Source organism: Clytia hemisphaerica, unplaced genomic scaffold (genome assembly GCF_902728285.1).
Source record: "Clytia hemisphaerica strain Z4C2 unplaced genomic scaffold, Clytia hemisphaerica genome assembly, whole genome shotgun sequence".
NCBI lineage: Eukaryota > Metazoa > Cnidaria > Hydrozoa > Leptothecata > Clytiidae > Clytia > Clytia hemisphaerica.
The window spans coordinates 231,232-243,072 of record NW_027103497.1 but is presented as its reverse complement, the minus strand read 5'-3'; the positions used below and the strand labels follow the sequence as shown (position 1 = coordinate 243,072).

At 35.0% G+C, this 11,841-nt stretch overlaps 1 protein-coding gene across 1 annotated transcript; it reads right to left on the bottom strand.

The window, feature by feature from the left end:
• Positions 1-176: 176 nt before the first annotated feature.
• Positions 177-11,455, bottom strand: LOC136798733 (cyclin-dependent kinase 11B-like). Its single transcript, XM_067055390.1, has 15 exons — positions 11,279-11,455; positions 11,040-11,094; positions 10,613-10,780; positions 9,675-9,958; positions 8,523-9,549; positions 8,004-8,125; positions 7,560-7,665; positions 7,027-7,148; positions 6,611-6,718; positions 6,036-6,152; positions 2,466-2,537; positions 2,200-2,285; positions 1,718-1,784; positions 1,005-1,133; positions 177-435 (listed from the first exon to the last, which is right to left on the bottom strand). The coding sequence occupies exons 1-15, from the start codon at positions 11,381-11,383 to the stop codon at positions 352-354; spliced, it is 2,652 nt and encodes an 883-aa protein (XP_066911491.1). The 5' UTR covers positions 11,384-11,455; the 3' UTR covers positions 177-351.
• Positions 11,456-11,841: the final 386 nt, after the last annotated feature.

Sequence of the window (11,841 nt, the reverse complement as noted above, 5' to 3'; positions counted from 1 at the left end):
CCTTTATATTTTATATAATAATTACATTGTCACCATTAACTCTAATTTTCCGAAATTTTAATGATGGTAAATTCAAACCCATTTCATTTACATCTGGTACGGCTGACTATAAAGAATATTTCAGGTATACCAAAGTCTTAGTGGGGGAACACGAAAAACTTTTCACAAGTGTAAAATTCATTTATAAAAAAGTTAAGATGTGATTTCTTTTCTTTTTGAATAGAAGATTTCATACAAATTCATGTCTACTCTGGATTAGATATTACTTTATTCTGCTCAAGCAATGTTATAACAAAATCTCCATTGGTAAAAACAATATTTACAGTTTCTGTGATCTGTGATCTTTGCCAGTTAAAATTTGAGATTGAACCCATGTCCTTTAGCAGAAGGTCCTTTTGTTGTTCCACCCATGTGAAAACCACCTTCGTTTCCGCCCTGAAACAAAATTGAGCATGATAAGCCAGTACCAGAACCTTGATGTTCATTAAGTATATCATTGATTCATGCAACTGTATTTTTCTATCAATTGGAAAGTGATCAATTCAGAAACTGATAGGAATCGGTTCGCAGCAAATGTATCTTTTGAAAATGGGCTATTAAGGGGTATTCCAGAAATAGTCTGTACCCACTATGTTGAGGAGGTGTGACGTCCAGGGTGGTCTGGTTTTTCGAGTGTAAAAATTCAGTATGGTCAGTAAAATGAGGTGGAAAATCCAGGATGGTAAGTAAAACGGGGTCAAATATCCAGGGTGGTCCAAAAAAGGAGAAAAGAAATCCAAAAGGTTCTGAAAAATTGAAACAAGAATCCAGGGGGTCACCTTTCCCAAAAACGTAGGGGTAACGTACCTCAACATAGAGGTTACAATTTTTTCATGGAATAGCCCAATACGGTTAAAGATCAATGTGAGAAAATAATCAAGTCGAAAAAATGAAAAATTTAATCAACTCAACTTTTCAAAAAGGAGATGAAAAGTGCTAAATATAAAAAATCCCAAACAGTATACCATGAGAGCGTTTGACTGGCCACCGCCTTCAGGTGCTTTAGGACTTGCATTCCTCTTAGTTTTGTGACCGAGTTCACTTTTGGCTGGCCAGGTTGGAAACATCGAAGGATGCACAGGACGCGGCGCTTCCTGAGGAAAATATTCAATAGACATAATTAGTCGAGGGGGTTTATCTAAAGAATCCTTCATTTACTAAAAATAGACAAAAATAACGACAAATTTCATAAAAAACGACAATTAATGTCGTCATCCACAACCCCGACCGAAAATGACTGTCTAAATAAATAAATGACTAAAACCCCTATGTTTTCATTTGATTATCACGGAAATTAACTACATATGGTTTCAAGAACGACAAATTACGCATGAGTGTTACAATGCAGGATTCTTTAGAGGAACAGACTTGTCTCCGTCTATTCGTTAAAAAACTATGCATATTTGGGCAGGGCCGTCTCAAATCAAATACCTAGAGCTTATAAGAGCTTATCATAAATTGAGCAGTCTATCAGCGTGACATACAACTGCAATATTTCCTACAATAGTTTTCAGAAAAAGGTAAATTCCCCATCGGTAAAAAAAGGTAACTATATACTGACTTTCTCTATTTCGATATTCAAGGGATAAAGCATCTTTAGTTCGAACTGAAGAAGATAAATTTTATGAAGCATTTGAAAAACTGTAAACCGGATGGACAAGCATTATAACATTCTAACCTCAAAATAACCATGCTTCAATGCGTCTTCAGCGGTAATTCGTTTGGATGGATCATATGTCAACAAACTAAAGAATGAAAAATCACTACATGATGAAACACAAATTTTATTTTTGACTGTAAAACAGCCCGCCAGATTTTCGTTGTTTTTGCCAGGTAAAAGGAGAATGAAGCAATGTTTTTATTTGAAAATAAGGGATTCAAAATCTATCATTGATGTTTGTTTGTCATTCTTAATTATATTTGTCAGCTTCATGTAGCTTTTTTGTTATTTGGATTTTAAACATTTTCTTTCAAAATGGCGACCTCGTCAAATGCTCCTATTCTACTTCACTGGACTCAAAATCATTAGAAAGCAAAATTCAGCCAGAAGTAGACTCTAGTTATACCTAAATTCTAGTTTTTTGTAGGTACTTCCATATTTAAAACATCACGTCATAACATAAATACGATACGATAAATATATATATATTTTTAAATTACCTGTTGAGAAGGTCGAAACCAACGTCGGTTAAATTGGCACCAAATCTCTTTCGCAAGTTATTGTATGGATGTTGTGCGATATTCATCTTAAAAGAGAGCGGTTGATAAAATGAAATCAAATTATCAAATTACGAATCAAACTATTCGGACAAAGAGGAAAGTGAGTAGGGAAGCCACAGTTGGGATGGGAACGGGAAAGGTGGGTGTGGTTCTTAGCCTAAAAGTAAATGTTTGGTGGACAATTAATTTTTGGCAGAATTTCTTACCTTTTTAACTTGTGGTAGTTCTGAATATGCAGGTGGACCAGGCCATATTTTGTCGTTCGGTGTTCCCAGTTCCTAAAAATATAGTAATGAAAATTCATCAACATAAAATTAAAAAAAAATAAAACCAATTGAATAAAAAGAGTTGTCAGATCCGTTTACTACTTGTAAGGATATCTGAGAGCTTTCCCGGGGTCATGAAGTGATAGGGAATAAAATCAATATCTCAAGAGAGACTTGTGCCACAAATTTCTCATTTTTTCTGTTAGGAGCAATTCAATAAACAGATGACTGTCTCTAATTCGAACTTCAAGGAACAAGGATTTTCTTCGAATTAGAGAAAGTATTTTATACTTATTTTAGTTCGCATCGTAGATAGACTAGTAAACCACGTCGTTGTATTTCGCTGCAGATTAAACTTGCAATAGGATCCATTTTTCTATATGTTCACTGAATACAACGACTAGTTCCAAGAGGCGCTTTTTACTAAATAAACGGTGGAGTGCTTTTTATATCGCGGCGGAGTGCTCACTAAAAACAGCGCACTCACTCTCGCGGATTGGAATAAAAAAGTAAGACAAAACTCTGTGCTTTTTATGCTTTATTATTATTATTATTTTTTAACTAAATTCAATTCACTCAAATCAAAACAAACTCACATCCTGATTATTTTTGGATTTTAATGTATTACTCTCGGGTACCTAATAGCCGGGGGGTTTGGAATAAGCAGGGGGGTTGGAAAAAATCTCAAAATTTAATAAGCGGGGGGGACTGGAATAAAAATGTCCTGGGTGGAAAATGTTCGAAAAGGAGGCTGATATAGCAGAATTAGGGCAAAAGAGGTAACTTTCAAAAAAAAAAATTCCCAAAAATCAATAAGCGGGGGGGGGGGGTTGGAATAAGAATGTCCTGGGTGGAAAATTTTCGAAAAATTAATTAGCGGGCCCCCCCGGCTATTAGGTACCCGAGAGTATAAAAGAAGGTGAGTACAATGTACAATGGAATATCAGTCAATTTAGAAGCTTTTTTTTGAAAAAATTGAAAGTTCTTTCTTCCATAATTCATGCATAAATGCACTAATAAGATACCAACAACAAGACAAGGAGTTAAAACTATTCACAAAAAGTATGATATTTTTGTGAATGAAAAGAATATGAACTGGACTGTACCTACCAGCTAGGTACCCCAAAACAAAAATATTCATACCGTGAGATTGGGTAACTTGCATCAGTGGAGGCTAACATGCATAGCCCTCAAATGAATGACCTGGCTGGTCATTAAAATACAACTAAGCAGCTCCGCTTGCATCTTTACTCTACCATTTTTGTTTTGATTTAACTTTTTATTTTAAAGACCAGCCAGGTCTTTCATTTGAGGGCTATGCATGTTAGCCTCCACTGATGCAAGTTACCCAATCTCACGGTATATATAAGGAGAAAAATCTTTTTCAAATGAAAAAGATGAAAATATTTTAGAAAAACGGCATCAAAAATATATAGATCAGGCCACTGCAGGCATAAGAAAACTTTTTTTTTTGTAGAAGCCAAAAAGAAAAATGTTTTCAAAAAAGCAACAATTTTTACTAAACATTAAATTATATGTATTTGTTCATATTGATCTTTAATTTTGCTATAACAATTATATAAAGTACCTACATAAAATTACTTCCAAATCCAAGTAGATTTTTTTAAATTGGCAAAAATCCAATCAAAATTTTCATAAATTTTCAAACTGTAGGTTTGAAAGACTTTCACGTATAAATTTCAGTCTGAACTTGTTCAACAACACCAGGGGACAACACAAAATTACAAGGTAGAAGTCTGCCGGGGGCACCTTGGCGAATAACCGGGACGTGCCACGCTGGAGTTTGAAAAGTGGACCCTGTGAGATATGAATGTTTGTTAAATTTGGGACCCTTTCAGAACGAAAAATGATTCGATCGAAAAAAATCAAAATATTTTCCCACTTTAACCCTGTAAATTGGCAAAAGTGACTTAAAGTAGACGAAAAATTCAAATATTTTTAAATTTCCACCCTAAAAATTGTCTACATCTTGAAAATTTTAGTAAATTTTGGGACCATATCAGATATCTCAAGAGTCTGAAAAAGGGACCCTGGTCAGCGGCATGTCCCCGTACTTAATTTTGCCTAAGTGCCCCCCCTGGAAGTCTGTCAGTAGTGAAAACCCAAAACATCCTCGTACATCTACCATTTAGAGTCAAAGGTAGTGAAATCCAGCTAAACGAAAGCCCAGGAAACCAGTCATCTCAATGTAAAATGTTGTTATTTTCATTCACAAATAGAACCAAGATGTGTCTCAGTGGTCAGCTTGTCAGAATATTGTTTCCACGTAAAAAGCATTCAATTTTTAAATTCCAAATTATCACTTCACTTTTCATCATTTCTACACCATATTGCACCACCAAAAATGTTATATAAATACCATACTTTCCATCTTAATTTTTGAGGATTTCTGTAGCCATTTCGGAGTTACATTCTCTGGGATAAGGTTATCAGGTTTAACTTGTACCCATAGAAAAAAGCAGTGATCTGTTACCCAATGAATGTGAGCATATTAACATATTGAACATTCCCTGCAAATAGTATCCTGCATGCAGTCAATCTCAGCTGTGTCATAATGTCATAAATATTGCACTTGTACTATAGATTTACCAACGTACCAAGCTGACAAAATTTCAAAGATCACAGTGTTAAAAGATGTCATGAATGTTTATAACCATACATAATCAAAAAATCTTTCAATCACAACAATCACATGAAAAAGTGAAAGTATGATCATATATGCAGATATGAGTTTGTTTGTTTTTGTGAATAAATCAACGTCCCAACCAAGCCTGCCAGAAACAATGTATGAATAAATTATCTCAGATAGAGAATGCCAAGACAGTTTAAATCTGTGTTTATAAACATTTAAAAGCATTAAAAAATTTCTCTAGCAAAAAAGTTGGAGAAGTCCTCTGAAGTCCTCGCCACGTTTTTCTGTTTTTGTGTTTATATCTTTTTTCTCATCCATAACTCCGAGAAACTCAAATATTGCGATGAGAATAGAAGAAAAAATAAGCCGTGTCCATTCATTTTATCTTCCCTCTTTTTCGAGGGAACGTTGCCTGAGATTAGATTGAAGCAAAATCCCGTATTGCACCACTTGGAACTAGTCTGTCTTTCCAATCCACTCTCCCGCGACAATTTCTATTTTTTATAAGAACTCTTTATTATAAGCACTATTCCCGCGTTCCTGTGTCCAAGGAAAGACAGACGCTTGCTAGTCTACATCGTAGAAAGATTGGAATAAAAGAGATTCGAATTAGAGAGAGTTGACTTTACTTCGAAAGGTTGGTATTCGTCTAAAAGATGGCGGACGAGATATGGAGTTTTTACAAGCTCTTATTTGATTTGGTTGGTCGTTAACCAGTAATAAAACAATTTAAAGAACGCGTCATTCTTACCTCAAATAACCAATTATTAAAGTATCTTATAAAAACTCCATCTCATCTGGAAAAGATCTGTAATGATAGAATATCAAAAGAAAAATCAGAAATCGAAATATCTAACCTTGAATATCTTGTTAATTTGATCGATCTCAGATTTTCCAGGAAACAGCGGTTTCATCGTTAACAGCTCAGCAAACACGCAACCAACACTCCATACATCAATCGGACAACTATATTCCTGAAAAACAACAAACACTATGGAAAAGCCTTGTGAGAATCATGTTAAAGTGAAGACAAAAGAAAGGAATATGGGAAGGTTTTACGTTAAAAACGATAAAGAACTAGTTCTTGAATTGTCATACTTCAGATGAGTATGTATTGAATCATTAATGTACGTTCAAATAGTCATTCTTCATATAAATTTTATTTCAAACAATATTTCGACCTCCTTAGTGGATTTCTTCATCAGGTTTATAAACGTTCAGTTGAGAGTATTGTTTTGACGTCAGATGACATCAATGCATTATAAAGAATTAGTTGGTAAAAGATTTCATCACCAAGCGAATGTCAAGGAGAAGAGACAAAAAATACCATTGATTAAAGAGAATCCCTGAAATAATAGACGAAAAATTTAGATTCCTAGTGTGCAGAAAGGTTAGACTCCGTCATTTAAAGAAAAAATTAAAAAAGCCTTACTTTTTGACCGAGTAACAGTTCTGGCGCACGATACCATAACGTGACGACAATAGACGTATACTTTTTTAGAGGTGACCCATATTCTCGTGCTAGACCGAAATCCCCAATCTAGAATAAGGATGAATATTTACTATTATAAAACAAGTGATACTTTTACGGACCTACTAGATTATAAAATCAATAATTGACAATTTGTCTGGAACAAAAGAAAAAACAACAAATATTTTTCTCGGGATTGGCTCGTTAGATTTTTTGCACACTGATGCATCAGTTGACCCCCCCCAGACATTCAAAATTACCCCTAAACAGAGCAAATTTGCCCCCAAAACAAGGCAAATTTGGCAGCTTTTTAATTACTCCCCGGATAAAATATCTAATATATCCTCTTGATTTGGAAGAAGAAATTCGGTCCTTACTTTTAATATACCCTTGTGATTGAGGAGTAGATTGGAAGCTTTGATATCTCGATGTAAGATCCAGTTATCGTGCATGTGTTGAACACCCTTCAGCAATTGAATCATCAGTGTCTTCACTTCACCTGTTAACACAGATTAAGGAGATAACAAAATATTGTATCAACTTTGACTAGGCATGCATACGGCATAAACGAAATATTATACACCGCAATTTACTTAAAGTTGTTGTAAAAAATAACCCAGGAAGGCAAAAATAACTTTGACCACTCTAACTAAATTTTACTTTAACTCTGATTAAATTCAATCCTATTTCTGGAACCTTGATCCAAAAATTCTACAGTCAAATGTTCATTGGCTCCATTTTTTCACTTGTACAAGCTTTGAGGAATGTGAAGGAAGCTAGTCAGTCAAATCCTGGATTACATTTTAAACATAATCTGGAAAATGTTTTTATTTACAGACCTGCATTGACATGATGCGATAGATTAAAAAATCAGATCTTAAGAATAAAATTGGGAACAGGAAAAACTCACCGACAAGAAAAGGTTCTTTCATGGTTTCCATAAGCGATTTCAAATCATGCTCAAGATAATCCATGACAATGTAAATTTTATCCATGTTATTACCAACTACTATTTCCTGCAAATAAATAAGAAACTAAATTTACGAATCGACACATATGAGACACCAAACTTTCAGACCCACAGAAATACTGAGCTTAGCTGAGCTTAGTCAAACAATTAATTGCGTAAACTGAAATTTTCCCGAAATGTAATATTTTTTTTCAGAGGCACAAATTTCACTGAAAAAGGCCAAAATTCGAAAATCATGAAATTTCTACAGGCAAAATGTTTGCATACCTAGGCAACATTTATCACATGTACATTTTGCATCGATTAATTTGACAACACTTTCAATGATGAAACACAGAAAAAGAATGACAAATTATTGTTTTGATATATTGAAAAATGACTTACCCTAACTGTGACGATATTAGGATGTTGTGCTTTCAACAGAGTATTGATTTCACGTAAAGAAGTGATAGGAAAGCCTTCTTTTTCTTTTTCCATTTTCAACCGTTTCAACGCCACAATCTCGTCTGAAAAATTCAAAGGGAATTCCTAAAGCCCTTGGGTTGAAACGTAAGATTTCATCAACCGATACAATAACTATTTGATGGTAAATATATTTAGCAAGAAGTCAGGCGAGTCAATGATCGAATTTTAAAAAACTATTCAAATAGTAGATTCTTTGTAAAGAAATGGAGGCATGCTAGCTTGGCAAGGCGAGGCGAGGGTGAATGGGATGAATTTTAGAGCATCACGCCTATAATCTTAAATTATTTGATTCGCCAAAAACTCGTGCAATGTAACCTCTAGACGTGATTCATACCACTGAGCCAGTCAATCCACGCATAATAAGGGTGTTTTGTAAACTTTGGCCGGTAACATAAAGAAAGAGTTTTATTCATTTGTCAATAGAAAGTACAAAGATACCTGTCCGCTTATCTTTTGCTCGATACACTACACCATAAGTTCCTTCCTCAATTCGATTCAACCATGAGAACTCTTCCACACTTCTACATCCTTCGATAGCTGGATAGTACGTCCGCTTGCGTACAGGCGTAGGCGAGCGTTCAGGTGTTGGCGATCGTGAAGGCGTCATTTCTACTGAAGAGGGTGGTGTGGGTGGTTCCGAATCTGAAGTGGCGTCTTTAGAGTCGGGTTTTAAAATGGGCGGGCTCTTTTTAAATTCAGGTGATGATATGTCATCATAACTGGGCTCTCTTACTCGTTTTCGTTTCTTAGATTCTTCGGCGTCCGGCGATTTTTTCAGTTTCACTTCGTCTTGTGTTGGTGTGTCTCCTTTAGCGTCCGCACTATCACTTTCCTTGTGTTTACGTTTTTTCTTCTTTTTGTTCGATTTGTCTTTATCTCTTTCTTTTTCGTCACGCTCACGTTTTTTATCTTTCTTTTTGTCCTTTCTATCTGACGCAGAATTTTCAGTTCTAGATTTAGTAGAAGTGTCTCTATTCACATCTTTATTAATTACGCTCCTTGGTTTCTGATTGGAGCTTTCCTCCTCTTTACGTCTACGATCATTACGATCTGACGATGATTGTTTGTCTTTAAGAGCACGCTCACGATTACGATCAATCGTACGATCCTCTCTTTGCCGATCAACGAGTCGATCGTCTTTTTGTCGTTCGGTAGAAGATTTTTCATCCTTTGTGACTTTAATCGGTCGATTTTTGTCGTCCCGCTCCCGCCTCGAATCTCGTTCCCGAGATCGTTCATCTTTCATTTTATTCGATGATTCTCGGCCTAATTTCATCAACAATTGTTTGCGAATATCCTCAGCTTCGTTTGCCGACGACTTTTTGCTTGCTCGTTTTCGGTCTTCATTGTCGTTATCCGAGGTTCTCCGACTATCATCTTCGTGTCCTCGCTTTCGACCGGTGTCAATCGGACTGATTTTACCACTCGTTCGACCGTCCTTTGATTTACTTGGACTGTTCTTCTCCTAAAAAGAAGAATTTAAGTTGCAGGGAAGACTAATTTTCTTCAGGGTCCTACAAATTAATAGTAAAAATTTTAACGATAACAACTGATTCTAAGATGGAAATTTAAGAGAAGGTATTCGAAAACCTTTGATTTTGATAATTTGGCTTTAGATTTTCCTTGAAGTGGAGCAAGAATTTCCAAATGGTCCATTTCAATATCTTCATCAACTTCCCTTACAGCTCCAACTAGTTTCTGTGTGGGAAGGCGAGGCGGTTGACTGCTGCCGCTTGAACTCGATCTAGATGATGACTTGTCTTCACGTTTGTCTGGTCTACTACTGCTACTACTTTTCTCTGATTTACTGGTGCTTTTCTCCTGTTTGTTGCTGCTTTCTTCTTTTCTTGGGGGAGGTGTGACATCCTTCTTTACTGTTAGTAGAGAGAGAAGGTAAGGATTAATATTTGGAAAAGTACTTTTCAGAGCAAGATCAGTAAAAACATAAAATTCCAACTCTTAAAGCAATTTAAACCAAGTTAATGGGGTTGTCTAATGCTGAGTACACTGTTATGTTAAGGTCATTTTCAGATATAGGAAAAAGAAAAAAGATGCAGAGATTTCTAGAATTCTCTTTGCTTAACGAACAGCGGAAAGTAAGAGTAGGGGGGATGTTATTTTGCAAAACTGGCATAAATTCTTAGCCCATTTCTCAAAAGTTGCCTTTGGGTATAAAAAGAAGAAAAAATCATGCTAAAACTTGTTAGCTTGTTAGAGTGTTTTTCACCCTTACAATATTGATTTTCTTAACCAGCATGAAAATACCTTTCAAATGAGGGGTCACTTCACTATGTTTTAAAAATTTTTGAAATCAGATTTTACTGGCAGAGCGGCGGTGGCACCCTACCCGTGGCAGCCTTGAAAAAAGTGCCACAGGGTTTTTACATGAATTTTTCTTCTTTTTATACCCAAAGGCAACTTTTGACAAATGGGCTTAAAAAATTAGTCCTAACATTTCCCCTAGTAAGAGCAAGTAGCCAACATTAAAATGACCCCAAGGTATTTAGTTCATTAGTAGTCAATCAGACCTTTAGGAGGAGAATCTCCACCGAGCAGATCTTCATCTGATGAGATACCAGTATCAGCATGTAGAGTGATTTCGACTGCATCTGCCACATCAGGACTTGACAGAATTTCACCGTCTTCTGCCATTTTGTTTGGCAAGGCTTTTTTCACAACCAAAGACTTGATACGATCTAGTGAAAAAGAAACAGGTGATAATTTGCACTACCTTAATATTGTTTAAAAATGTTTTGACTGGAAGAAATTTAAAGTTATAAAGTATTATCAGATTCCATCTCCTGTATTAGAAGTGGAGTATAGCTGCAAGAATTTATACATTTGGATTGAAATGATAGTACTTTTGATCGAATATTCAAATCAAAGAAAAGCACTAACGGGAAAAAAATTAAATATTTTATCAAGTTTTAAAGTTCGAAAAACAAAAAAACATACTTATGAGAGAGTCTTCTTTTGTTGGTGTTTCAGGGTCCAAATTGATTATCCTTTTCTAAAAAAGAGGTGAGAAAAAAAGACTCTTTCTTTAAACTTAATAGTTATGGTATAGTAATCAATTTTTGCAAACAACAATATCATCTAATTAAGAAATGCTACTACTACTTTATAATGCTCGTTAATCGAGTTAGAAATATTATCATTATTTTTTAGACAAAATTAGAAAAATATAAACTCACCTGGGAGCCAACAATTACAACATCTTCACTATCACTACTTCCAGAAAGTACTTCAATAGTCGAATCCAGATCTCTTTCCCTTCGCTCAACTCTTCTTTCAGCCATCCACCATTACCGTGTGCATATGTAGTGAAGGACTTAACTTAATCTAAAGTTCTTTAGATGTATTAAAAATCTAAAAAATAATAAGGTTAAATGTGTTAAAAATTGCCTTATAAAAATCAAAAATGTTATTTAAATCTACTCATCAAAAAGACTTTAAATTTTCACCTAAAAATTGTATTCATTAAGTGTTTTGATTGAAATTATCATCAGAAATCCTAATTATTCTTTTTTGAATTTTTTTGCTGATAACATCTCAAAAATTTTATTTAGGCAGGCTGAAAAGCAAAATATGCACATAATCGACTTAACATTAAACATCAATAAAAAACTAAAAATCTCTTGAGACCAGACTTTTTTCTTTAGTGATTTATCGAGTACCAGACATACCAGACCGATAACACCATAGTGTCAGTCTGGGTTTAGGTCCCAGGAAAAAATTAGGTTCCCCTGAGTTTTAA